This window comes from Bombina bombina, chromosome 11 (genome assembly GCF_027579735.1).
Source record: "Bombina bombina isolate aBomBom1 chromosome 11, aBomBom1.pri, whole genome shotgun sequence".
Lineage (NCBI taxonomy): Eukaryota > Metazoa > Chordata > Amphibia > Anura > Bombinatoridae > Bombina > Bombina bombina.
The window spans coordinates 128,766,981-128,779,207 of record NC_069509.1 but is presented as its reverse complement, the minus strand read 5'-3'; the positions used below and the strand labels follow the sequence as shown (position 1 = coordinate 128,779,207).

Genomic DNA, 12,227 nt, shown 5'->3' with positions numbered 1-12,227 from the left:
GATACTGATAAATCTTTAAACCGCATGAGGCCTATATACACTTATAGACTTAATTTCAGTAACATTAATTGAACGTTTTATGTAGCTCCAATCTATGTTCCAGATCTGAAATACCATAGGTATACATACTGACTTTTACTACAGAAGGTTACTTAAAGGGACACTGTACCCAAAAATTTTCTTTCATGATTCAGATTGAGCATGAAAATTTAAGCAACTTTCTAATTTACTCCTATTATCAAATTTTCTTCATTCTCTTGGTATCTTTATTTGAAATGCAAGAATGTAAGTTTAGATGCCTGCCCATTTTGGTGAACAACCTGGGTTGTCCTTGCTGATTGGTGGATAAATCCATCCACCAATAAAAAAAGTGCTGTCCAGAGTACTGAAACCAAAAAAAAGTGTAGATTCCTTCTTTTTCAAATAATGATAGCAAGAGAACAAAGAAAAATTGGTAATAGGAGTAAATTAGAAAGTTGCTTAAAATTGCATGCTCTTTCTGAATTACAAAAGAAAAATTTTGGGTACAGTGTCCCTTTAAGAGTGGTTTTAAAATTATTTCCTAATAGTGTTATAGTGTGTATTCTTATTAAGAGTAAGTCTCTTCTTACTCCTCTCAGTAGTATTAATTAGATTTTTACCTGTTATAATCTCAGAATGTCCTTAGAAATAAGGATTCCACCTGTGATCCAAAAAAATGGTTACTGTTCTAGTAAAGGGAATAGTCTTTTCAGGTAAGCTTGTCCTCTTTAGTTGCAGTTGGAGTTTTTCTCTTTCTTCTTTTCGATCGTGTTCCATTGTTGTTGTTGAGTTGTGGTGTGGGAGATCTGAGATCCATTGTCATTTGGATCATTCCTAATAGGTGTTGGTGGAATAAAGTTAATATTCAGACTTTTGGAGGTGGTTGGTAAATCTTCCGGATCTTTGTATATGAGTGATTTTCCTGCATGGAAAGCCCCATTTATATTTTATTTTGTGTTCTTGGAGTGTGGTGGTGATATATTTCAGTTCTCTTCTTTTTTCGATGGTTGCAGGACATAGATCTTGGAAGAAGTGGCTCTTGTGTTCTGTCCAGAGAGCCTCTTTATCTTTAAAATGAAGAAATGTAACTATTACGTCTCTGTGTGGTGCAGATGGAGGGGGACAAGGTCTTTGTGCTCTATGTGCTCATTCTATAGAGACATCTGTCAATTGTGTAGGCTTAAGGATAGAGTTAAATAGCTTAAGCAAGTAAGGTGTAATAGCTTCTGGGGATACTTCTTCAGGTATGCCTTGTATGCGCAAGTTATTCCTTCTGGACCTATTCTCAAGGTCTTCAACTTTGTCTTGCAATGATGTTATTAGGGAGTCATGTTGTGATAGGCAGCTGTTAGTGGAGGAGACTATGGTATTTAGATTTTCTTGACCTTCCTCCAGGGTTTCCAATCTGGCACCCAATTCATTAATGTCTGTTTTGATAGAGGAGATCTCTGTTTTAATGAACGTCTTAAGGTCGGCAACGTCCGTTTTGGACCGCAATTTATCTATTGTTGCTTGTATTGCAGTCAGTTGCTCCTGAGGATAAGGAGCGGGATATGTTGTTGGTTTTGATGTTGCTTGAGTAGCTTCTGGTTGGGGAGTGATGGCTTCTTTTGTATGTTGCTCAGAGGTTGCAAAGAAGGTATTCATTGTAGGTGTAGTTGCATTAGGTTTAGCAGTTTTATCAGATTTATTTGGTTTCTTAGTGGCCATTATAAGAGACAAAGGAGAAAGCATTTAATACGGTTATAATTATTATAAAGTAATTCACTGCTTAGTCAGAAGAGTTCTGATATATAAATACGTTGCTCTCTGTTGATTTTTTCCAATTTTTATGAAAGTATCCCTTTAGTATTAAATTGGCAACAATATTTTCCACAGGTGTGTAGAGATAATTTGTGCAGTGTGTATATAAAGTGTCCCTCTGTCAGAGATGGTGTCTAAAGTACAATGTTCAAAATTGTTCACTGTCAAATATACAGTTAGGTGCCACACTTATGTGGGCTAGATGTGCTAGAGATGTGTACCTGAGGTGAGGTATATTAGCTCTTATAGTGGTGTATTTATGTTATAACGTATCTGGCTCTATTAGGCCTCGCTAGGCCGTAGCTGTGTTAGACTCTCCTACTTCTTGCTTCAAGTTTTTCGGCTCCTGTCGCGAGTTGTAAATGTGTGATGCGCGAGTATGGGAGTTGTTTCTTGGGGATGAGTGGCTTAGAAGAAGTCAAGGAATTTCCAAAGTTCGATCCGGTGTTGTTGGATCTTGCCTAAGGGAAGAGTTGTGTAATCAGCAGCGCGAATGCTATCTCCGGAAATCGGTTGTCGGCTGTATAACTTCGACCCATCTATGTGCCAGAGCTCCGTTTTTTCTGTAAATGGCTCTAGGAGCCGTGCTTGGTGAGCAGGGTGTCTGGGCTCTTCCTGATATCGATGGAAGTAGCGGTTTTGCCGCAGTACCCTTGGTATGTCAGATCCGCGATTGTCACGCTGCGTGTCTTGCTGTTCTCAGCCGTTGAACCTCATGCTCTAAAAAAATCATGTCTTTAGTTTAATCTCCTTATTAGCGTTGTAGGAGTGCTTTATGGGGTTGGTAGAGGAAAAAAACTCCAGAGCTTCAGCACTGCGTGGCCATGTTCTTGCATGGCCAAACTCCGCCCCCATATTATAGTTTTGTTTTTTTAATTGGATGTTCTAACTGAATTATTTTTTTCTTCAATGAATGGATAAGATCAAGTTGTTTAGTTTTATTTTGCAACTAATAGCAAGTCCATGACTATACAAAGCTACCTGGTTGATAAAGATGACTCATCACCTCTATTGGTATAGTTACATGCCCTACAAGCATAAGATCAAAAAGTGTTTTGTTATTTCAGCAAAAACTGATTTTTTAAAAAAAAAAACTTTGATGTGTAAGGTAAAGCAATTTTATTTTATTTTTTGTTTTACTTGGAACAGATGAGGCTTATTACAGATAAACAGTGTAGATTTTAAAATCAGTAGTTTGTTTTTTGTAATCTAGGAGAAAGTGACTAACAGTTTTATAATCTTATGTTGTATCTTGCAGCACAGGGCTATCTTTATCTTCAACTGCCTTCCAAATCTCATGCATAGTGTGGGTACTCTCAAATCCCACAGTCCTGCCCCCTACTTGTATGTCCTACCTAATACTGTAATTGTTAGATAATCAGTGCAGCAGCATTTGTAGTTTAACAACTCATGCCCAGATCACTCTAGCAGTCAGGCACTTCCTTTTCACACAAGCTCTGCCTACAAACCGCTCAAATCTTGCACTATTCAACCTTGTCGTCAGATCGCCCAGTTGTTTCCCATGTCAAAAGTTAAGCCCTGGACTTAAAACTTGGTTCATAAAATATTTGGTATCTTCACACATTGTATTTAAAAAGAGATATACAGGTATACCTCACTTTACAGTGCTTCACTTTACAGCGCTTCGCTAATACAGCGCCTTGTGGAGCTGAAGTTCAACCTCCAAGGATTTTGAAACAGTGCTGTAATCTTTGTGAGATTGCGAGAAAATTGACTGGCACCATTTTGTTATGCGTAGTTCACTCTGTTTACAGCATTTACAGTGCAATCTGTGTCTCAGTGTTGTAACGTGGCAAATTTTACTACAGTAATTGTCACTATTTTACAGGTACAGTATTTATTGAATACTGTGCTTTGCTAGTGTTTAACTAAACTTAGCACTATTGCAACCCTAATATATGTTAGTTAGAACATGTTTTTAAGTTTTTAAACACACTGGCAAGTGAAAAGAAAGCTAAAACTGCCTTGTTTCACTTTAAGGCGGTTTTCACTTTACAGCAGTGCTCCGGTCCCTAACCCGCTGTATACCTGTATGTGTTTGTATATATGTATATATAATTGGGTGTTTGGATCAGCAATTTCATTTTGATTTATCAAATAACTGAAGGACACAGTAATATTTCAGTAGTGAAATGAGGTTTATTGGATTAACAGAAAATGTGCAATATGCATCAAAACGAAAATTAGACAGGTACATAAATTTGGCCACCCTTGTCATTTTGTTGATTTGAATACCTGTAACTACCTAGCAATGATGAATTGGAACACACAATTGGTTTGGTGAGCTCATTAAGCCTTGAACTTCATAGACAGGTGCATCCAATCATGAGAAAAGGTATTTAAGGTGGCCAAGACCACAGGCACAGTTCTTGTTAAGGCCAGAAGTGGCAGGCCAAGTAAAATATCAGGGCGGCAAAGGATGGTGAGAACGGTCAAAAACAGCCCACAGACCACCTCCAAAGACCTACAACATCTTGCTGCAGATGGTGTCACTGTGCATCGGTCAACAATTCAGCACACTGCACAAGGAGAAGCTGTATGGGAGAGTGATGCGGCAGAAGCCTTTTCTGCACACACTCCACAAACAGAGTCGCTTGAGGTATGCAAACGCACATTTGGACAAGCCAGCTTCATTTTGGAAGAAGGTGCTGTGGACTGATGAAACAAAGATTGAGTTATTTGGTCATAACAAGGGGCATTATGTATGGCAGCAAAAGAACACAGCGTTCCAAGACAAACACTTGCTACCCACAGTAAAATGTAGTGGATGTTCCATCATGCTGTGGGGCTGTGTGGCCAGTGCCGGTACTGGGAATCTTGTTAAAGTTGAGGGTCGCATGGATTCCACTCAATATCAGCAGATACTTGAGAATAATGTTGAGAAATCAGTCACAAAGTTGAAGTTACGCCGGGGCTGGATATTTCAACAAGACAACGACCCAAAACACTGCTCAAAATCTACTCTGGCATTTATGCAGAGGAACAAGTACAATGTTCTGGAATGGTCATCCCAGTCCCCAGACCTGAATATCATTGAAAATCTGTGGGGTGATTTGAAGCGGGGTGTCCATGCTCGCAACCATCAAAGGAATGATCCAGACACCCATTACAGGCTATAGGGAGCGTCTAGAGGCTGTTATTTCTGCTAAAGGAGGCTCTACTAAATATTGATGCAATATTTCTGTTGGGGTGCCCAAATTTATGCACCTGTCTAATTTTGTTTTGATGCATATTGCACATTTTCTGTTAATCCAATTAACCTAATTTCACTACTGAAATATTACTGTGTCCTTCAGTTATTTGATAGATCAAAATGAAATTGCTGATCCAAACACCCAATTATTTATAAATGAAAATCATGGAAATTGTCAGGGGTGCCTAAACTTTTGCATACAACTGTATATATATGTATATATATATATATATATATATATATATATATATATATATACTGCAGCACACACATAAAGTCCAGCACTCGCTCACAAGCTCTCAGCTACAGTATATGTGTATATATGTATGTATGTATGTATGTATATGTATATATGTATGTATGTGTATATATATATATATATATATTTATATTTATATATATACACACATATACACACACACACAGAGCAAGGAGTCCACGTCTGGTTTCCCCTTTTTCCCATAGGGAGTCTAAATACACACAGAGAGAAGCACACTCACAGGAACGAACAACCAGCTCAATACCATTGTTAGCGTAGTCTATGGCGATTTACCACCTGGGTGCAACTTCTTTTAGCCTATCAGTCTGATCCCGCCTATTACGGTCAGTCCAGCACCAAAATACCAGGCAATTCCTCTCTGAACAAGGAACATAGCAACCCCAGATGATCATTTCGGCCTTCATTGAGCCAGTTGTTCGTTCCTGTGAGTGAACTTCTCTCTGTATGTATTTAGTCTCAATATGGGAAAAAGGGGCAACCAGACATGGACTCCTTGCTCAGTGTGCTTAGAGGAATATGGCTACACCTCACTGATGAGGCCCAATGAAGGCCGAAACGATTGTCTGGGGTTGCTGTGTTCCTTGTTCAGAGAGGAATTGCCTGGTATTTCGGCGCTGGACTGACCGTAATAGGGGGGATCAGGCTGATATGCTACAGGAAAGTTATACTCTGTGAAAAGCATTGCTGGGCTAAAAGAAGTTGCACCCAGGTGGTAAATCGCCATAAAACAGGCTAACAATGGTATTGAGCTGGTTGTTCGTTCCTGTGAGTGCACTTCTTTATATATATATATATATATATATATATATATATATATATATACTGTATATATAAATATATTTTTTTGTGGTGTAAGGTAAATGAGTTTATGTACAAAATATACATATATGAACAAAGAACACCTACTGTATATACAATGTTGATTATAAATCCCAAAGCCATAAATGAAAAAAAATATATATATATGTGTGTGTGTATATATATATATATATATGTGTGTGTGTGTATATATATATATATATTTATTATATCTCATTGTTCACATTTTTTACATTTCAGACGCCCTCAGAATTACACCACCATAGAAATGAACCAACATCAAGAGCTGACAATGGACTTTTAACAGTGAAGTTGAAGGAAGAGCTGAGAACTGCAGAGCGTGGCTCTCACTTACTGTCTCTGTATGGAGAAAAAAAATCCAACGTCATGCAGATTAATTCTTGTAATGCTACAGTATTAGGTGCATGGTGCTGATTAAGATTTAAAAACCTGTGTCCTTGTTAATGCTGTGAAACCATTCTCAATTTACAATTGTATTACAAAAACTTTCTTTATATGGTTTGCTGGAATTTGAGAACAAAAGTTCTGTAATCCTTTATCGAAATACTGCAAATTAAAGATTGAAATTCATGACCAGGTAACAAAAAAAAGGGGCTTTAAGGGTTTTTAGTATAGCCCCAAGGGTTAAAACTCTACGTTGGCAAATTTAGAGCCTCCTTATACTCTAATAGCAACATGATAATGAGCTATTTGCATTGTGTTTGTGTGTATCATGATATTACGTATAAACAATTGATCTAACAGGCGCTGTGCTTCTTATCACGCCACTGCAGTACTGAAGTTACGTAATGATGCTTTTGTTGTAGCAAGTTGATCCCTTCAGGCTCAGTGATGGTTCCCCGTAATGGTAACGGTACCATACTTAACAAGAACCACACCCCATACTATCCAGTACCTCCATAGTGAAGTCTCTCCAGGTTTCCACTGTAAAATAAACTACCGGTTCTGGAGATGTGTGGATAGGCTAAGCAATCAGAATTTATATTTAAATTTGATCAAGCAATCTGAAACCCAGTCTGAGCCCAAATAGTTTACCAAAACTCTGTAATGAAATGTGTTTGTTGTAAAACCATTCAAAGACGAACAATATAAATCGCAGCTAACACGTTTCGTCCTTAGCCATTTAAAACAAAAACAAAAAAATCTAAATTATGAACTTTCTTTAACATAAATGACGAGCAATTAGTAAAAGAAACATAACCATGTAAATAATACTACTATATGAATAACGCTTATGTCGAACTGAAAAAGCAGCTATACAATGCTTGCCAAAATAAAGGTTATATAAAGCATTTCAATAAACATTTATATAAACATTAACATGGTATTGTTAGGTCATGCATTGGCAGTTGTTAAAGGGATACTAAACCCACATTTTTTCTTTCATGATTCAGATAGAGCATGCAATTTGAAGTAACTTTCTAATGTACTCCTATTATCAAATTTTCTTCATTGTCTTGGTATCTGTATTTGAAAAAGCGGGAATGTAAAGCTAAAGAGCCGGCCCCTTTTTGGTTCAGCACCTGGGTAGCGCTTGCTGATTGGTGGTTAATGGGCTGGCTCCTATTCTTACATTCCTGCTTTTTCAAATATAGATACCAAGAGAACAAAGAAAAATTGATAATAGGAGTAAATTAGAAAGTTGCTTAAAATTGCATGCTCTATCTGAATCATGAAAGAAAAAATTGGGTTTAGTGTCCCTTAAGTTCTGATATAAAGTGAAGATCTTCAATAATGCTTCATTAACAATAAAAGGAACCATTAGTAACAAAACCAAAAATCCCACCAAGGTACAGTGCAAGTAAAGTATAGAGAATGCTTATTAAAAGTAGTATTAAAGGGACAGTCTACACCCGTATTAACATTAGCCTATACGTTAGATAAAGTTCAGATTGTCCTAACTCACCCCCTCTACTGTAACGAGTCTGCTTCACAAACGGAGTTATTCGTAATCAAAACTTTGATTTTAATCGTTATAAATGGCCGACCAGCTCCGCCTATTAACTACATCATAGACTCTCTACTTTAAAACGCTACAATCAAATTTAGATTTAGATCACCGATTAAAAAAACAGGATCACGCTTTAGTTGTTTAGCGCATGCGCACCTTCTGAGCCACCAAAAAAAGAACGAAAAAACACTCGGCTTAATTATTTTCCTGCAGCACAGACGGACTTCCTCTACATCACTTCCGTAAATAGGAGCATGCGTGTTTACACGGTAATTACGTAGGTGGTTGTACGTGAACGAGTATGAGATACAAAGAGAAGGGGAGTTCAAGGTAGGAGGAGAAGGGAATGGGCGGAGTTTGTCAGCCATTTTTAACAATTAGATTCAAAGTTTTGATTTCGAATACCTCCGTTTGTGAAGCAGACTCATTAGGGTAGAGGGAGTGAGCTAGGAAAATCGGAACACGATCTAAGGTATAGGCTAATGTTAATACGGGTGTAGACTGTCCCTTTAACTTAAATGAATCATTGTTTGAATTATGTATTCAGAGCAAAGATTAGCCTGAGAATAATGTGTAGCTGTATTTTTAAAAATTATATTAGTTGTTTAAATATTGAAAAAATAAAGGTTAAGTTAATGTCCATAAAACAATGGGCACAGCCATATTGTAACTTAGGTTACCTTTTCTGCTGAGTCCAATTAGGAATGGTTATAAATGGTTTACTAGAGTGTGCAACCAATCATTATGTGGGATATAGTTGTGTTTGAACTTCCATGTTTAAGATGAATTGGAAAGCTCACACTATTCAGAATTAAATTACAGGAAAGGAGAACAAAATAAATAAAATTATACCACTAAGTTGTTTACTACATGTTATTAAACAATTTATTTTAAAGGGACAGTCAATACCAGAATCTTTGTTGTTTTAAAAGATAGCTAATCCCTTAATTACCCATTCCCCAGTTTTGCATAACCAACACAGTTATAATAATACATGTTTTACCTCTGTAATTACCTTGTATATATGCATCTGCAGACTGCCCCCTTATTTCAGTTCTTTTGACAGACTTGCATTTTAGCCAATCAGTGCTCACTCCTCAGTAAATTCACGTGCATGAGCCCAATGTTATCTATATGAAACACATTAACGCCCTCTAGTGGTCAAAATTCATTCAGCTTAGAGGTGGCCTTCAAGAAATTAGCATATGAACCTCCTAGGTTTAGCTTTCAACTAAGAATACCAAGAAAACAAACCAAAATTGGTGATAAAAGTAAATTGGAAAGTTGTTTAAAATTGCATGCCCTATTCGAATCATGAAAGTTTTTTTTGGGGCTTGACTGTCCCTTTAATATCTTGAGGTGTTTTAATGTCCCTTTAAAGAGATAAACCATAGTATAAGGTAAGCTATGTGCAAATCCAGATCGTAGTGTGCTGCACGTTCACTAGAAGGAATCTGGCTCCGAAAAGAGCCCAACGCCGTGAGCAGCTGTCTTTTTCTGCATTCTGATCATCACAAATTATCCGAATGCACATATCTAGTATAACAGTGTTTCTCAACCGCGGCCCTCAAGTACACAAAACAGTCCAGGTTTTATAGCTGAACCAGTGCTCAGGTGAAACAATCAGCTTATGGGTGATAGCAGGTTAGTAACCATGGTTACTGATAAGATGATTATTTCACCTGTGCTCTATATCAGCTATAATGAAAATCTGACCTGTTGGGGTACTTGAGGGCCGCGGTTGAGAAAAACTGTAGGTGAGACCTAGACATTATGAGGAGGGCCTTTTACAAATAAATTCATTCTAAAGGAGAACTTATTTTTAGTTTAAATATTCGGCTGAAATTAGTCAGTAATAACGTAATTTCGTTATATAAATCCCTCTAATGTATAGTTATTTGGTAGTGGAATTTTTCCATAGCCAAAATGTGCTGGAAATGTGTTTTCCACTCTTTATCAGAGAGGACAGTAAGGGAGTTTCCTATAACAAGGAATTAATTCTTTAGAACTGTTTAAAAAGAGCTGAAATATCCTAGATTTGGCTTCATTTTTTAAATATTATAGGTTTGTTATGGAGCATAATTAAAGGACCAGTAAATACACATAAATGATAACAAGACAATACAACAGCGCTTAGTCTGAACTTCAAATGAGCAGTAGATTTTTTTTTAACAAATTTCCACTCCCCCTGTATCATGTGACAGCTATCAGCCAATCACAAATGCATATAGGTATAGTCTGTAAATTCTTGCACATGCTCAGTAGGAGCTGGTGACTCAAAACGTGTAAATATAAAAGACTGTGTACATTTTTTTTAACGGAAGTAAATTGAAAAGTTGTTTAAAATTGCTGCTTTGTCTGAATCATGAAAGTTTAATTTGATCTGAGTGTCACTTTAAAGGCTCGAAGGGATGAGACTACGTAACCAGGACCTAGCATGGAATGCAATTGTCAGTTTGAGACAGACCACCAGACATGTAGTAATGAACCTTATTCACCACACCCTCTCCAGCACCGGTCATCAGCTGAGCTAAACAGATTTAATACATAAGGGAGTCACCTACCGATGTAATAAGATTTTATAATAAGCTTCTTGTAGGACAGAAGCTCTTGAAAATTAAGCTGTTAAAGTGAAAATCTTATGCCAATCTTTCTTAGAGGATTGGAAGAGTAAGGGCTAGATTTATCAAGCTGATATACGTGCCCCTGTCCGCCGCAGCTCGCCTATGGCGGGGTGAATTTCCCCGGAGGAATTTACCATTGCACACGAGCGCTATATCCCGCCCCCTGCCCGCGCACAGCCAATCACACGTGGGCAGGAGCTGTCAATCTCCCCGGTCGGACTAGACCGCAGAGATTGAATTTCGGCACCTTAGAGGTGGCGAAAGGTTAGGAAAGCAGCGGTCTGATGACTGCTGCTGGTTAAATACGGCGAGCAGGGATCAGTGAGATAGTACCACTATTCTTAGAGGTTGAAGAACATAATCTCTCAAATGGACACATTGGGCCCCATGTATTAAAAGGCGTGTGGAGAGCTTCTCAACTTGAGAAGTTGTGCGCACGCCTTTGCTGCATACGGGCAGTGGATCTGTTCATCTGCTGGCCCGTATCCATTATTAGACACTCCCCTGAGTGTGTAATGCCCGCCCCTTCACTTGCGCGACTGTCAATCACCGAGAACGAGCTCTCAGTGATTTCTCAGAGGTGGTGAAGAGTAAGAAGCAGCCGTCTAATGACCGCTGCTTCTTACATTGCGGGAAGCAGTCTCCTGTGCGAACCTGCCCCGCAATGGCTCCGGAAAAGCTTACGCTGGTTCGTACATGGAGCCCAATGGTCTAGTAAAGAGCGATTTATTTGGATGTGATTAGAAGAAATGTCTGTTACAATTTTTTATAATTTACTTCTGTTATCCAATTTGCTTTGTTCTCTTGGTATTCTTTGTTGAAAACTAAACCAAGGTAGGCTGGTAGACTACCATACACATTGAGCTCCTATGTATAACACGGCTATAAACAATGATGTAAACACTGCTGCCAGATGGCTTAAGACATGTGCATTCTCCTGAGCTCACCTAGGGTTACTCTTTAACAAAGGATTCCAAGAGAACTAAGCAAAATTGATAATAGCTTAATAAATACAATTAATAAATTGGTAAGTTGTATACAATCCCATACTCTATCCAATCAATTTAAGTTTAATTTTGATTTTACTGTCCTATTTAAGGATTGCCAGCATCATTAAAGGGATATGACACCCAAAAATGTTTCTTTCATGATTCAGATAGAGAATACAATTTTGAACAACTTTCCAATTCACTTATATTATTTAATTTGCTTCCTTTTCTTGTTATCCTTTGCTGAAAGTTTTATCTAGGTAAGCTCTGGAGCAGCAAAGAACATAGGTTCTAGCTGCTGATTGGTGGCTGCAAATATATACTGATTGACTTTGGCTCACCCATGTGTTCAGTTAGAAACCAGTAGTGCATTGCTGCTCCTTCAACAAATGATACCAAGAGAATGAAACAAATTAGATAATAGAAATAAATTAGAAAGTTCTTTAAAATTGTATTCTCTATATAAATCATGAAATACATTTTTTGTGTTTCATGTCCCTTTAAC

At 37.7% G+C, this 12,227-nt stretch overlaps 1 protein-coding gene across 1 annotated transcript in view; it reads left to right on the top strand.

Moving 5' to 3' along the window:
* The window catches only part of LOC128642006 (uncharacterized), a 238,353-nt gene extending 231,454 nt beyond the window's left edge, over nucleotides 1-6,899 (top strand). Inside the window, exon 14 of the mRNA XM_053694643.1 lies at nucleotides 6,378-6,899. Within this exon, the coding sequence (XP_053550618.1) occupies nucleotides 6,378-6,441 (64 nt within the window). The 3' untranslated portion in view covers nucleotides 6,442-6,899. The remainder of the gene's footprint in view (nucleotides 1-6,377) is intronic.
* The last annotated feature ends 5,328 nt before the right edge of the window (nucleotides 6,900-12,227 follow it).